Source organism: Brachycentrus maculatus, unplaced genomic scaffold (genome assembly GCF_059751285.1).
Source record: "Brachycentrus maculatus isolate JH-2025_06_01 unplaced genomic scaffold, ASM5975128v1 h1tg000353l, whole genome shotgun sequence".
Taxonomy (NCBI): domain Eukaryota; kingdom Metazoa; phylum Arthropoda; class Insecta; order Trichoptera; family Brachycentridae; genus Brachycentrus; species Brachycentrus maculatus.
Window position 1 is genome coordinate 379791 of NW_028281102.1, and position 17700 is coordinate 397490.

Consider the following 17700-nt stretch of genomic DNA (forward strand, 5'->3'; position numbering starts at 1 on the left):
GAACACAGTAAGAGTTTTGTCTGTAGTACAATATACAGTGGAACCTCTCATAACGAGCATAATTCGTTCTAGTCTTACTTGTTAAGCGAAACACTCGTCAAGTGAAACACAGACTAATGCACTGGCGCGGAAGTCAGGCTCACAACTGAATGTCGTGAAAAAGGGACTTGCCCTTTCTCTGTAATTCGTTATGCGAAATATCGCTCGCTAAGGGAGAAACTTTTACACTTTTTTTGCTCGTTATACGAATTACTCATTATGAGAGGTTCCACCGTATTGTATTCTTTAATGCCTACTAAGAGCAGGTCATACAATAAAACAAAGTGTAAATAAAACACGCATTTTATTCGTATCATATTTATTTAAAATTACATGATTTACAATTAATGAAAAATAAAATAGCACCATTGTTTTAAAAACAAAAAAAAACACACACACACATTTTAACATTTACATTTTTTCCAATGTTTTTGGATTAACTAGGACGATTTTTTATTTTTTTTTATCATCCATCCCAGAAAATCGGGCGTGTAGTGTATGCACATATATGTATGTGTGTATTTGTGTGCGACATTTTAAAGTAATTTGATATTTAACGAGTAAAAGAAAAAGGAATGACCAGGGTGCAATAATTGAAATAAGTTTTTTTTTATATAAATATATATATATATATATATATATATATATATATATATATATATATATATATATATATATATATATATATACATATATTTTTTTTTTTTTTTTTTAATAAAATAAAATAAGATATTAATAAGGCACTAGAAAATTACGTAGATATCGATAAAAAGGCAATATATTCAGAGAATGCTCATGCATCAGGAAGTACTCAATAAAGTCATGTGGAACCTTGATATTGTTCATCAATCCGTTTTTAAGAGGCTGATCATAAAAACAAATTTTTCTCAGATCCGAATTCGGTTGAACCTCAATATTTTTGACATTAAGATTTGCTGAATATCGAATCGAAATTAATTTATTTCTGTTGAAAAGATATGTACATATACATACATGTATAATATCATGTCATTATGTGCTTACATACGAATAATACAAAATTGCAGTCTATTAAAATAGTAAAACATTGAATTAATATTAAATGTGACAAAATATTTTAATACCTATCCGAACCCAGATGGTGCATAGATCACTGCATCAGATGGACACAGTGGTTAATATAATCGCTAATTACATGAAAAGTGATAATATCGTCAAGGGTATACGATAGGCACAATATTAAAAAAAAAACCTATTTAATTTTTTCTGCATATAAGTTATTTGACCTGTAACCAGGTTTCGTCCTTACCGACATCATAAGACAGGTTAAATAAAAAGATCAAATTTAACATGTGTGGAAAAAACTATAAAGTTGTTATTTTACTTTATAAAATTAAGTTCTATCAAAAAATGTCAGTACAAAACTTAAATCTAATAACAAGTAAACATGTAAAGCATGTATATAATATCTTCAAGACTCTAGACCGATATATGTATACATATTCAATTAGGCATCATAATGTAGCCTGAATTAAGTCAAAAATATATAAACATAAAAACTAATTGCATAATTGAGATTTTGAAGTAATAAAAAAGGTTCTTTATAGCGGTTAAACATTCGGTGTGGAAAAAAAACAGTTGTAACTGATGCAAAATTTGAGAAATTATTTGTGCAGGAAAATGTACATGTAAACTATCTATGGAAATAAAAATGTTAATGTAATTTTTTAAAGTCATTCCCTGTTAGTTTTGAAATTTCGACAAAACATATCATTCAAATATGCGAGTATTTTATCTATCTTTGTTCTATATAAATAAAATTGTAATTGTTTTTTTTTCTCCATTAAACCATACTGCGCCACAGTAATGAGAGTCCGGGTACAGTTAATATAATGTATGTATATCCAAATCAAAAAAGTATGCGTGTTCTTTCAATAATTATTAAGATGAAATAATTTTTAGGATGAATAAAATAATGTTTAAAAAAATTACTCAGAACTTTTATATGAAAAAAGTGTTTCATACATATTTTTTGAAATACTTATTTAAATAGAAATATGTATTTGTCTAGGCCCGGATGTACATGTGTATATCAATTCCAAGTTATAATTACAGTAAATTATTTTTAATCTTTTGCGAAAGTCAAGCCATTACAGATGTTGCATCTTGTCTCGTATTGAGTTTCTACTGATTCACAATAATCTTTAAAAAGTTTGTCCTTGAAGTATTTCAACAGGTCGAAAATGCAAACTTCATTTAACTGACCATTTTGGAAAAACATCTCAATGACTGCATAGATTGGATTATCAGAGCCGCATATATTTTTTAGATATTCATATATAAAACAAAATATTCGTAAAAATACATCGTTACCACATATTCCCAGGCAAGCAAGTTGTTCTTTCATATAAGTATTGAGACTATCCACAACTGCCTTGAAAATTTGCATGAATTTATTAGAAATGTCGGTATCTTTGGCAAATTCACAGATTTTACATGCAACATACTGTAGAATGTCATCCGGTGACGATGTTTCCAAATCGGGAAACGTGTCTACCAATTTTTTGATGATGCCCAGAGTAGGTAATATCGGTATGCTAATACTCGTGGATGGAAAACTCCCGGCTGATAATTTCGTCGGTACGTTTGCTGCGGATAGATTAGCAGGGCCTAAGGTATTCAAATACAGAGATCGTTCTGAAGGGTTCAAATTGTAAAACTCTCGGGGGTTGATGACTTGACCACCGTTTAACACAGCCTGCCCGGCACTCATTGAAACTCTTACGCCGTGCTCATTAAAGTTCTTGTTCAACCGAAGTATATTCCGGAAAAATTCTTCGGGATTTTTAATTTCTGTAACCCCTTTTATTATTTCAATGTTTCCTCTATTTTTACCATTGATCCGTCGAGTTTCGGCAACCACTTTATCATAGATTTTTCTAAAAGTGAAGATAATTCAAATTAATGAATAATATCTGACAAAAAAATAAGAACCAAATGAATGTGCAGAAATAAATCCTTAGTTTAAATTTATAATTTATATCATCAGTTAAAATGTATCATTTAGTCATATCCTTCTATTAAAATTTAATAGAGCAAATACAGAGACACTATTGATTCTTCTATTAAAATTTAACAGAGCAAATAAAATACAGAGACACAATTGAATTAAGTATACTAATTAGACAAAAGACTGAGCATGGAAAGCCTTGAGTCAAAAACAGTAAATTCAAAATTCTTAACAAAGTTATTCAATAATTTCCGATAAATCGATTACAAAAATTATATTTTTTATCCACAGAATCTCAAAACAAATTTAAAAAAAAGGATTTTTCTCCTTCTATCATTCAAGTTTTAAAAAGGTTTATCTAACCTTAAGCGATTGGATGACAGCTCGTTTCTTATATTCAATAATTGTAATTCCTGCGATTCATTGATAATGGTAGACGCCATTTTGTTAGACATCAGTGAGTTGGTAAGGAAGAATAGAGACGAAGCAATCTGGAATACTTCTAAAGTACTCGGTCGTTCCTTAGTCTCGTTGTACTGTTAAGAAAGGAAAAAAAAATTACAAAATAATAAAACTACAAGAGATTTTGTTGATAGAGTGAATAGATTTCAATGTCATAAACTGTGAAATTAGTCAGCAAAAGAGCTTTTTATTACATAAATGCTCAAAATATGTAAGTGATTGGTTTTAGCATAAGGGCGTGAATAGCTATTAATACTCTCCAACACAAAAAATACCTTCATTAATTGATTTGTGGTAGAATCAATTCATTTTTAATTGATGTTTTAGTAAATAACACATGCAACACATAAAATTGTTCATGGCGGACCACATGCTTCTTGACAGTTGCTGTCATTTAGCATTATCATTGTTTTCGATAGCATTATCGTTTTATAGATTTTTAACATTTTCATCGCTTCACTAGCATTGTGAAATTTAAGCATATAAGAAATATGTGATTTCTATTGTATTTCTATTCCATTAACCAGACTGAGCAACAGCTACACGTGGCTGTGTGTAGCTAGATATGTTATAAAAATTGAGAAAAAAAATAAGAAAGTACCTTGATGATGACATTAAAAATTCCATTTGCCAGTCCCGCTCCACTGGTCAAAGTTGCCAGTATTACTGTAGTATCGTGAGCAATTACAAACCCCTAAAAATAAGCATATATTTAAAACACATGAAAGTATTGATAACAAACACAAATTCCTGCTCAGGTGGCATTTTTCAGTCGAATTATTGAAGATACATCATTAGTACGTGAAGATGTAATACCTAATCACAAGCAACTAGACTTAACTCGCAGTCTGCAGATATAAAGTCCATATTGGTGTGAAAACTATTCTTCAAGATACCACTTTAATAGGGATGAAGTTTCTTAGATGTTTTGTATATTAAAAGCATTGTTAACTTTTTGGTATGGTAATATAATACTCTCCTTATCATTCATAATTCACTTTGTGTAATACCACCAAGTTGGAATACGATTTGCCCAGAAAGCACTCGGACTCATCGATGCAACACAAACTCGTTGCCAGAGTCACGCTCGAGATAAACTAGCAACTAGTTAATAACACATGTTTTTGACCAGTTATTTTACTAACAATATTTTGAGTCCATTAAAACCTTTGTAAACACATCGCTGGTTAAATGCCAAAGGGCAACAAAGTTAAAAAAAATTAAACTTTTGTTCAAAAAATGGTATCTAAATAGTCATATTCGAAAAAGACACCCGTGTCAGATTCTAGCGTTAGAAATGTCCATTTTGTTTAGATCATAAGTGTATTTTTCGAATAAGAAAATGTTGACGATTTGGATACCGTTTTTGGAAGAGTTTTTTTTTTGCGTTGTGGCCCTTTGGCATTTAACCAGTAACATAACCCTTCGGATAATTAAATCCAGTATTTACATGTTAAATATAAGACCAGAAATAACATATAATCACACACATATCGCTCACTTCTTTCAAGAACGTCATAAATAAAAAAAAACTTGATTTTTTAGGAGAATGTTTTTAAAGTAAAAAAATATAATACAATGTATTAAAAATAAATATCAAGCCACTTATAAAACTTTTTACTGTGCAACAGATGTTTTTAGGTAAAACCTGAAGGTTTTTTCTCCATTTGAAACATATTTAGTATATTTGAAAAAATAATTAAACAATACCTTTTCTTTAAAATGCAAAAACATCACTTTCAGCCCTGTAGCGGGTAAATATTAAGTTAAAAACATGCCGCTTTTGCTGAGATATAGTACATTTTCTGGGCATTTTGAAAAAATGCACAACTGAAAATTGAAGATTTTTGATTTATGACGTTCTTGAAAGGAGTGAGTGATATGTTCATTCCAGGAGGACCCAGTGTATGCCACTGACCTCACCGGCATATAAACATATGGGTCAAAACCATTTTGCCAATGGACATCACATGATATAAATCAAGATAATAAGAATCTACCTTTGATATATTTACTCCATTACTAGCCACCTTAGAAATAAATTTAGAAGAAGCGCCCGAGATTATCCCCATAGTACTGGCACCTAAATTAAGCCAGCAACTTCTTGATTCAGGATCTTTTAAGCCAATAGTCTGAAAATTTTATCAATATTTAGGTTCTTGACAATAGGTGGTGTTAGTAGTCACTGTAGTCACATTTTGTTATTTAAATTCATTTTGGAATAAAAAAGATGTATTTTTCTTTAGAAATATTAATTCTTTGACAGTTGAAGAATTGCTATTTTTTTAAAAATGGTTTCTACATTAGAGTCTTGGACACAAGATTTTTAGATGGTTCTCTGGGTATAGCACATTTATCCAATCTTGAATGTTGTGCTAACCAGGCCGGGCATACAAAATTAGCGTATAAACATGCTCATCTTCATGCTTGTTTCTAGCCTATGTCATATACTAATTTCAATACTTAAAAATATGGAACAAATGTGTGCATATTCAATACCACGCAGCGTACAAATATGTAGATAAGTCTTCATAATATTCTATAAATATACATACATATATAATTTTAATGGGATTAATTTTTCTTAAAATGTTACAGCCTACAGGGAACAGGAAACTTATACTTCATCATACTTAAAATGGTAAAAAGTTTAGTAGCTAGTTCAATTAACGCTTTATTTTGTCATATTATTGTTTGAAATCTCAACATAGATGAAGAAGAATATGGAAGTCTGGACATTTACGGGGCTTATGACCATCATAGGCTGGTTTAAGTAATCACTTTACACACGTGTAAAATGCACCAATTCTATCCATGATTGACAACCACACTACTAATATTCTTGGAAGTATATATATATATATGATCCAATTTCAAAACATTGTGCTTGAATCTGTAGAGCTTCACTAGAGACATCTATTGTGAGATAAAATAAGCTTTTTCTTATTGCGAATCTACAGTTATTTTACCTCTAGTTGTTATGTTTTTTTGTCAATATAAATCAGAGGTAAAATAAATATGTATTAATATGTATATTATAAATATGTACAAAATAAAATAAATATGAACATAAATAGAATAAAATAAAATATATATGAATATAAATAAATCAGAGGTAAAATAAATATGAACGGACTGTAAGCAGAAACTCTTTCAATTGTATGTGAAGTCCCAATTCTGGATTATAATCACACACATGAGAAACGCCAGAAAATATCATTTTCATTTTATTCTTTTAAGCTCATAATTTGACCAGTTGACCAGTTAATTTATTTACAGCATTTTGAGTGTTTCCAAATACTTTTGACAAATCTGGATTATCTCCAATTATAGGAGTTATTTTTTATTTGAAAACACTCAAAATGTTGTTTAAAAAAAGCTTTATATTGTAATTAATGTATATTATCTAATAATTAAAAAAAAAAAAACAAATAATATAAAAAAAAAAAATAAAAAATTTGTATTCACATGTTAGTATTCGGCTCAACACAGGCCATGCCTAAAGAGCCGTAATACATATAGTAAATGTTTATATGAAATAAATATGTATCTATGAATGTATCTATGTATTTGTGAAATAAATAAAATAAATTAAAAATTGACAACACACGAGTTTAGCTACAATAAAAACAAATCAAAGGAAAAATGTAAAGTAAAAACCTGTTGATGTTGAGCTCTGTCCACAATGTGTGCAGTTGACACGCCGGCGCCGTACACACCAGTTATTGCGGTTGCAGCGAGGGTTGTCCCTACAACTATGGGAGCTAGAGGTAAAAAAATCGCAGTTGCCATCACTCCTAACGAACCAACTGCAACTGTAGTGCAGGCAATATCTCCCACTTGCTGTGCGATAGCCAGCCCTGAACAAGCAGGCGAGGGCACTACTTCGAGGGTGACGTGAACAGTGTCCTTAAAAAATTATTGAATGTATTAATTAAATGCATAAACCGTGATATTAACCCTTCACTGCATTATTATTAAACCATATCCGCTCCCTAGGTGGAGCATATGGAGTCCACAAACTGTCTCCAGGCTTTTCTGTCGGCTGCCAGCTCCCTTGCATCCTCCCAAGTCAGATCCGCGTCCCGAAGTTCTGACGAGAACTGCCGACGAATTGTCAGCAGTGATCGTCCTGGGCGGCGCGAACCTGATGCCTTGTAAAAGAGGCAAGCTTGATTAAGGCTCTCAGGAGGCATGCGGAGTACATGGCCAAGCCAACTGAATCGCCTTTTTTTGACGACAGTTGTGACCAAGATTTGCTGCGTCCTACGCCTTATCTCTTCATTCCTCACAAAGTCAAACCACCGCATGACTAAAATTCTCCGCAGACACCTATTCTCGAAGCTCAGTACACAGCTGCTCTGGGCCCTTGTAAGGTGCCATGTTTCACAGCCGTATAAGGGAACAGGAGCAATGCAGGCATTGTATAGGCGGCATTTAGTTTTCACCGAGTATAAATCCGAGCTCCAGACAGCCTTCATACTGTTAAATGCGGACCTTGCGAGTCCTAATCGCACTCCCAGTTCCTTTTGAAGGCTGCCATTTTCACTGCATAGTGTATCAAATTTGTAACATACCCAAAAGTTAGTGTTAAAACGTTCTTTAAAAATATAAGCAACTATTCTTTGTTGTTACTGATTAGATACATTTATATTTCACGTATATAGTTCATAATTTAGCCAAAAGACGTGCTATGAACGCCAAAATAATAACTTCACTTGTCTCTCGAAGACGAACTGTCAATGCAGTCATGCAGTCATGCAAAAAAAAGTGATGCAGTGAAGGGTTAAAAATTATAATGTGACTTTTTTAATTTACTGTAACTGCAGACAGTTGGTTGAATTCCATATTGAATTGTTGGGTAATATATGCAAAATTAAACAAGGTTTATTGGATTGAGTTCTACATTTATTTATGTAAATGTTAATAAGTGACGCATTTCGTCTTATTAAGACATTATCAAACACTCTTTGATAATCTGTCTTATCTATGTGTTTGATAATGTTTTAAAAAGACGAAACTCGTCACGTATTAACATATACATAAATAAATGTAGAAATCAATCTAATAAACCTTGTTTAATTTTGGATATATTACCCAATGATTTTTTTAAATTCAGTACCTACCTACAATCCTTTATATAGTATTAGAAACCGATTTTTTTTTTCAAATCGATACTTATCGGCAGAACATAACAAATGTTTTTTTATTAAAAGCGGAGCTTCGTTGTGGTATAATCTCTTAAAGTCTCTTTAAGAGCTTAGAATAAGCTCGTGTGTTCATAATTAAAAGTTCAATAAAACTTTGCTAATCCAAACTAATTAATTTAGATGGCTAGAGAATATGTCTGCCTCTGTGGTGTAATGGTAACCATATTTAACTACCATGCTGGAGGTCCCGGGTTTGATTCTCAGGGGGGGAGGGTGAAAATAAATATGAGTGAATTTACAACTCCAACATTTAATATTACCCTGACTTCATGCAAGTAACGATCAAGATAACATAGTGCGTAGAGCACTGCACCGTTGGAAGCAGTGTTATATTGATATTTAAATACATGAAGGAATGATTATCACCCCTGCGCTTCAGGTAGATAAATATTGAGAAACAGTAAATAAATGTTAGAGAAAAATCACTAAAAGTTTCCCCTGGGAATCGAACCCAGGACCTCCAGCACGGAAGCAAAACGCGCTGACCACTTCACCATAGAGGCAAAAAATGGTTGGAGTTCCATATATATTGAAGTTTTCACATAAAAAATGTATTATGCGCTAATGAAAAAGGAAAATTAAAAAAAATATTAAAAATAAATTGTATGCCATTTAAATATCTTTTTTTAAGTTTTTTTCAAAAACACATAATTAATAAAAGTAGACGTTGTATATTTTTCCAACATATAAATAAAAAAATTAAAATAAATACACTTACATCACAAATAATTCCGTTATAATATCCATCTTTAGGAGCAACAATGATACCTTTAGGTAGTTTATTGTCCTTCAAATACTGGGCCCACGAGCCATAGATTCGGGCAATATCATCAATAAAAATGCAACAAGCCTTTTGGTTATCTAAAGTAAAAATAAGTAAAAGAAATATTACAAAAAAAAACATAAAATAAAAAGATTGGATTGGGGAAAAATGTGTGGTAAATATTTTGGAATACGGCAGTTTCTTTTAAACTTTAGTCTGTTGGTAGGCGTCAATACTTACCATACTGAAAAAATGTCTAAGTATGTCACAATTATCCCAAGAGATGTCTCAACACAAATTGACTTTTGCTAGTAATAAGGATAACATTATTACTAAACATAGATTTTTATGGCCAGTTCTGTAAAGATATTGGTTTAAAGTTGGTCTACTAAAAAGGGTACTCGAAAAAATGACAAAAATGTTATATTTAAGACTTTCCGGTATTTTTTTTTACTGATCATCACATCCAGGTCTTTTTTTAAACAAAAAAAGTCCCGGCACTCTCTTCTTATCAAGTTTTTTATTCAAAAAAATATATTCAAATATCATTTAAATATTCATTAAAATACCATATTTTGTCATTTTGACGAATTATATAGTAAGCGCAAAAATTGTTTAGTCAAATTGATTTTGAAAAAAAAAAAATTCTGTGCTAAAAGATGCCGGAAAGCTGTTCCACTGCGTTACATGGAAAAAAAGCCTTGACCAAATCTAAATATTCTAATGTATGTATCGTTTAATCTTCTGCTCAAAAATCATTCTTGCAAAATGCGTGAAATAAGTGCACTAACATTTGGACCCCATGTAAATAATGCAAACAAAAATAAAATTAAATTTGGCATTTGAAGTTTGACAGGGCCAACTGGAATAAAATTAATGTCTAATGAAATTTGACACGGAACCAAAAAGGGGTAACCTTATCAAATCTAGGAGAAGTATGTCAAACTCTGAACTAATATATCTTCAATGATACCATACTGTCAGTTGAGGGAAAAAGATAAAAAATTATTTGGAGGGAAAAAAAAAACTTACCCAATGTATCAACTTTTATACACCTCCTAATTCTGTATACTGGACGTACTTGAATTTGATCAGACTCAATTGTATCGTAATAGTAAATGTCAGAGTTATTATTGTCTTTTGGGACACAACAGACGTAAATTATTGACATATAAATTGATTGATGATCTGACGAATACTTTTCTAAAAATAATAAAAAATGGTGAATATATAAATATTACTGCAACTGTATAAGTTCATCAATTGGCATAGCTCCCAGAAAATTCAAAACAAGAATCGGGCAACATGAAATTATTTTTAAGAAATAATAATTTTTAAGAGTTCCCTAACCATTTAATGTAATAGATAGCAATTACATATATAAAAATAATGTAGAGATCCTAAAAAATATTAATACGAAAAGTCATAAACTGCAACATTTTGAAACAATAAAAGTTTATAAAAATATAAATAATAATTAACAAAATGACAATGACTAAAGCCCCCCCCATATTGTCCATGTTCCCACAGAAAAAAATTAAAAATAGTCTAAAATAAATCTAATAAAAATAAGTTACAGCTCCAACCCCCTCTCCATCCTTCAACGTATCAAGGACACGACATTGAAATCCCGATTTAGCTTCACATGCGGTGTTTGAAAATGGTGCGGAATACATTGAAACACTATAACATATAACATATATAGATTTCAAAGAAATAGTGGTTTTCACCAAGTGAACTTTGAATTAAAAAATGGATAATATTGTTATATTGTATTCACTCACTGAATTCACACATTTTTTCGTATATAGGTGTTACTCTCTTCAATTGCACAGGTGTGTACCCAAATGTAGATTTATCATTTGAATCAACGAAATCTGCAGCCTCAGAGGGTTCCCCAAATAAAGAGAATGCAATTTTCTGCTTGATCATAAAAAAATTGGCAGAATCAAACCTAAAAAAAATATTACATTAATACTTGCATTTCCTTAGGATTGAATATAAATCTGTTATCTTTCTCTTAAATAAATAGTAAAAATAAAATTAAAAATAAGGAAATAAAAATGAGAAACAGCTCCTACCCCATTTTCATCCCTCAACGTCCCCAGGGCACAAGTCTAAAATTTAGACTAAGCTTAGAGCATTTGGTGTTTGAAAGCGATTCATTTTTAAGAAATAGTGGTATTTACCAGCAAAAACTTAAATAATAAAAACATTATAGATATCACCACAAAATGACTCCCGAATCAATTAATAAATTTTTTACTAACTTTTCCCAGTCCGCATATCCAAAGATTTCAAAAAACTTTTGTTGAATCTTTCGAGCCGTTGTTGGTTCAGGAGGGACCTCAGAGTTTGCCCTGTTGAAAAAATCCATATTTTTTTATTTCGCATAATAAACCTATATATTCTATCGCGAGCTTCCTAAACTAACTGGCCATGTCGCTCACTCCTTTCAAGAACGTCATAAATCAAAAAACTTGATTTTTCAGGAGATTTTTTGTTTTTAATGTTTAAAAATATCATATAATGTATTAAAAATAAATATCAAGCCACTTATTGAACTTTTTACTGTACAACTGATCTTTTTGGGTAAAACCTGAAGGTTTTTTCTGCATTTGAAAAATATTTAGTATATTTAAAAAAATAATTAAACAATAACTTTTCTTCAAAATGCAAAAAGAACACTTTCTGCCCTGTAGCGGGTAAATATTGAGTTAAAAATATGCCGTTTTTGCTGGGATATAGTACATTTTCTGGGCATTCCGAAAACGTGCACAACTGAAAATTGACGATTTTTGATTTATGACGTTCTTGAAAGGAGTGAGCGATATGGGTAAACGAAGGTTGATAGATAAAACTATTCATATGCAGCATTCATATTTACAATAATATGAGGTTATTTACATAAAAGGGGAATTCTTCAAAAAATACTTCATTCCAAAGGTATCGTAAGATAGCAATGGTTGATAAGATAAACTCATATCAAAGCATTGGAACTTCTAGGTATCTGTTAATTTTAAGACCAAGATTAATAAAATTATAATGACCAAGACTAGATGGAATTTTGCTAATCAGTATTCAGTTCAGAAAAAACTTACATCTTGATGTTTTCTCTACGGGATATATGAAAACCTCTTTTAATGCTTCAGCACCAATAATCCAACCTGTATTATAAAAAAAAAACATTTATTCAAATATAAAATATTAGCATTATTATTAAAATATATTATTATATTAAAATATAAAATATTATTATTAAAATATTATAAGAGGCATATTCTTATGAGGTCCCGGCATGATCATTTTAATGTCTAATGGACCGATTTAAATAACGCAATCTAAATGAATGTCAATTCAAAGAGTCAATAATGGATAAGTGAAGTCCCACAAATCATTAGAATTACACAAACTAGAGATGTTTAGCAACGGTGAGCGATCAATGATCTTATTTACAAATGAATTGTGATATTCGTTCAATGAATTAGCAGAATTGATAGTTGAACTTATTAATTTTTCCTCCGTACAGGCTAGAGAGTCAAATATCTAATACTATTGCACATGACTTTGACTGTTTGCATAAAAAAATACAACAAAAATGTAATCGTGAGACAATAGAACTTGTCCACGATTATGGATAATTAGAAATATGTATGCGCTAAGAGTGTCATAAATAAAATGAAGATTCTAAGAAGCATATCTGGCAAGAGTCTACGAGTCAAAATAAGTAACACCAGGATAAGGGAAATATGCGAGATCGAAGATGTCGTTAGGTGGGGAAGGCAACGGAGACAATGGTATGCGCAGAATAGAACCATCCACACTCCCTTACATCGCACTCCACGGCCAACCCCATGGTAGTCGACTCCCGGGTAGACCACTAAAAGAGATGGATTGACAGCTGGGAATCGACATAACTGGAGGTTAATTCCTCTTAAAAACAGGCCTAAAAGCCTACACCAAGCAGAAGAAGAAGGAATACTTATGTATAGATAGTTATTTCAAATGGGATTCTCATATTGTAAAACTTTGTGATCGTCTGCGGGCTCTAGTGAGTACTTTACCTCGCCTAAAGATTATCTACTTTTCGTTGGTAGAATCCGTTATAAGATATGGATTAAAATCATGGCGTCATATGAAAAGCTGTACAGATAAACTGCTTCAGGAGAAGTATAGTAGCAGCAGTCAATTAGTGTTAATATCGGCGTATATCATCGGCTATTTTTATATCGGGACTTTGCCTATATCAAAGAAAGTGCCTGTATCAAACAAATTGGACGTATGTAATTGATTGATAAATGGGAGAATCAGCAGTTCATTGATACTAATAGGAAGGTAAACTATAAAACTGCAAGAACATTTAAAAAAAAAAAAAAATGTCCCTTCAAGCCTTTTCGTTTTCCAATGCTGTGTGCTTCCATAATGTATTATTCATAGAAATTCAAAATATTTATCACAAACATAAATAAGATAAATGTTTAAATTATTATTTTAATCTGATAAGATTACATTGTATTGTAATTACCCTACTTTTCATAAAAATAAAAATTAAAACTTTTTTTATCTCCGGAAAGTAGGGGAATTACAATAAAATTAAAACTCAAACACAAACTAACCATCATGCCACTTCTCCGCAGGAGTAACTAGATAGAATGGAACGCAGCACAAATCTGTCTTTTTTGCACACAATCTTCGCTTCTAGATTCATACATCTTCTCATACATACACGCCAATTATTACGACTCCTGACCTGACCACTTTCAAGTATTTGAAATACTTGATCATGCTTAGTTTTCCTCTGTCTTCCTATGCTTCAATTACCAACCAAATTTGGCTGGTATATTTGTTTTACTATCCTTTCTTCACTAATTCGATTCACATGCCCAAACCATCTCGATACATCTTTCTTAATTTTATCGATAATGATTATCTGAGCCTTGCATTGTTTCTTTATATCATCATTTGAATATCTATCATACAAGGTTTTGCCGCACATATATAAAATAAATAGCACAATTCAAAACTTATAAAATCTATAATTATTGATGTTACTGAAGTTCTATAAAAAAAAAAATTGTCATAAATGCTTTCATTGCAAGTAGATTCGCGCACTAATTACCATACAAAGCAGCAATATTAGGGTGAAGCGAGAAAGTTGTGTTTTAAATTTTGAAATTAATGTTTCATTGTGGTACGCATTTACTGGTATCATGATGACATACAATCAGATTGATATTTAAAATTTTAAAACAAATATTATTTTAAAAAATGTAAAATTTTCATAAATTATATTCCCTTAGTTTGATTTGGATTAAAAATAAAATTATCACTTACAGATGCATGTAAATAAATCTAATACAGTTAACCGTCGTTGTGTGCCCGTTTGATTTATGCCGATTCACAAATACGCCGGTTGGTGGCCAATGCGGATTCAAAGATGCAACAACCGAAGATGTGACTGAACTGTTAGATGCGCATGACTAACCACTATAATGTGTAAAGGCAACTACTAGCCGTAACTCAAGTTTCGGCTGTTTGGCGTAACACGGCTCAAAGCATTCTTATAACTAGCCTTTATCATATACAATCACAGTTTTGCTCTATCTCTTTCCTTTACAGAGATATTCATTTTCCAAATAGCCGCAACATTTTATTAATTTGATACATGTGTTGGCGAAAAGCATCATTTTAAGGCGGAGACTGCCCGGAGCATTTCGTCGTAACGTAACAAGTTACGATGCGAACATTCAGGCAGTCAGTACACCGAGCCGAGCTGCTCGCCGCTCGTTCCGAATGCTCCATCCGAAGTCGGATGCAATTTTAGGTTAGTACAGGGTTGCCAATCTGTGGGAAATTCCCCAAACTGCGGGGAATTTGTGGGGATTGGCACTATATTTTTTTTCTTCATTTGGAGTAAGCAGTAATTTATTAAAATCACAGAACCAAGAATCACGTCTTCGTCGTCCGACATTTTAACTACAGTACAAATGCAATGTTGCAAAGATTCATACAGATTTTGGGTTATTGATTTAGATTTTCAGATTTTTTGGTGTGACATATGGCAACACTGAGCACAAGGCCACTAGCGAGCACTGATCACGGTCAGTCAGCAATGCCGTAACATCATAACGTAACATGCTCGCCGCGAGCGATGTTACGATGTTTTGTTTTTTTACGACGAAATGCTACGGTCAGTCTCCGCCTTTAAGTTAACTTTAAACTCGTTTATTGAAAAACTAATGTTTTTAACTTGCGGCTATTTGCCTTCGCACATTAGCACTCTCAAATCAAGAATTAGAACAGTCGATGGAGGAATCAGATCACCTTCAATCAGATAATCCTGAAGAAGAAGGGGATGAGAAAAAAATAACGTGATAACCCCAAAAGAGATGGTCCGACGACATAGCCGCTGTAGGGGGTAGAAACTGCAAACAGCAACCGATAGAATGAAATGGAAGGATACGGAAGAGGCCTATATCCAGCAGTGAAGAACAGAGGGCTTATGAAGAAGAAGAAGAATAATAATAAAGATTTTTGTTTCAGAAATTCAATCAAAAAATGTCATTGTATGTTTTCTTCGACATGTGATAAAAATACGTCACTATAATTGTGCGTAAAAATGCAATTTATAGTTTACGCGGAGTACGAAAAACATAAAACCTTTCCCACTGGTCACCATCAGTCCTGTAAATGGTCACTAGTATTCTTCCTGTAGAAGACGAGATAACTATTATTATGAAAAGACATACCTTAATCATACGCGAAACACTGGTCACTTCTACAAACTCATAAGGCACGTTGTATGTTAGTTTACTTGAAAATTTGTAAACAGAAAACACTTTAAGAAATACATTACGCGGAAATTACATGAGAAAAAATAAAAAAAAGTGAGTATTATAAATAATAAACCAGGTTAAAACAGAAAAGAAAAACCGTCATTGCCCGTCAAGACATTTAGGCCGTTTACTTTGAATGATTTTGACGTCTGATATTTTGACGTTTGGTATTGCGATGCGCATGCGCGTGGAAATTATCGGATCACGGATAAAAATAACAATTCGATGAAAACAATCGAATCATATACCTAACCTAAGTAACCTTATTGCTGACTTAAAATCATTGAATTGTTTAAAATAATGCATATAGCGAGATAGCAAGATAGAATTTTCACTCAGGAATTACATGAAATTATAATAACTTTAAATATACAAAAAAATCACTCGCAACTAGGTATAAGAATTAAATTGAATTGAACAGAATGTCAGAATGTGCAACAGATGATATTCAGTTCACAAAACTTGATAAGGCAGATTGATCAGATTTAGTGGTGTCTTATTTAGAAAATATGACAAAACGAATAAGACAAATAAATAAGCTATTTGACAAATCTTGATTGATATAAGATACTCAATCCATTGTGTCTATTGTATTGTTTTAAGAGATCAACCGTATTCATTTATTATTGACTATACACATCCACTATCATTTTTAAGACATATAAACTAAATATGCTATAAATCCTTGTACATAATAGGCAAGGATAATTTATCTAAGGCAACCAATAAATATAAAAAAGTGGGTATAGGCTAAAAAACTTTGAAAAAACCTTTTAAAATCATAAAAGCCTAAGTAGGGCCATGATAAGCGGTGTTGTATAATTCTTAGCCAGATTTTAGTCACTTGGACGTTTGGTAATTAAAAACATAATTTAAAAAAACTACAACCGATATCTGAGCAAAAATAATTAGTATTTACAAGCACAGTTTAAAGTACTACGGTATAAAATTGTGTTTAAAACTAGTGAAGAAAATGAAAAAAAAACAGATAGGTAGTAGAAGCTAGGTAAAAAAAAATATGCGAACGGCATACCCAAAACACAGCCCACCGAAACGGGTAAAAAAGACTACAGCCGCACAACAGTTTCACACACAGACTAACGTTTCACAGCGGCCATTTGCCACTGAGTTAGCAATCCATGATTGGTGCAAATTTAGGTTTACCATAGACAAACTCATTTTCATTTACCGGGGAGGTCCGGTAGGTGAGATCTAAAGTACTTGACAGAGTACCTACCTGTTTTTGTTCTTCGTTCTTACAACTTCGTCCTCACAACTTTTTTTGGCTCGCGTAGCACTTGGTTGTACATTACGCTTTATTGTACCACTTCGTGAAAAATTGTGATTCTATTTGCGTTAAAAAAATTACAGTAACTATTTCTCAAAACACAATTTATTAAG

The 17700-nt window shown here is 31.8% G+C and overlaps 1 protein-coding gene across 2 annotated transcripts; it reads right to left on the minus strand.

The window, feature by feature from the left end:
- Positions 1 to 716: 716 nt before the first annotated feature.
- On the minus strand, positions 717 to 17420 carry LOC148303720 (uncharacterized). 2 transcript variants are annotated; one of them, XM_088269485.1, is made up of 11 exons: positions 17333 to 17420; positions 12565 to 12630; positions 11734 to 11823; positions 11248 to 11417; positions 10496 to 10666; positions 9419 to 9561; positions 7151 to 7399; positions 5491 to 5622; positions 4092 to 4184; positions 3392 to 3564; positions 717 to 2957 (listed from the first exon to the last, which is right to left on the minus strand). In XM_088269485.1, coding segments are annotated over exons 2-11 (2037 nt in total). In that variant the 5' UTR covers positions 12567 to 12630; positions 17333 to 17420; the 3' UTR covers positions 717 to 2143. The 2 variants fall into 2 exon arrangements, with proteins under 2 accessions (XP_088125611.1, XP_088125612.1); XM_088269486.1 differs by lacking the exon at positions 17333 to 17420 and adding an exon at positions 16213 to 16458.
- Between the last annotated feature and the right edge of the window lie 280 nt (positions 17421 to 17700).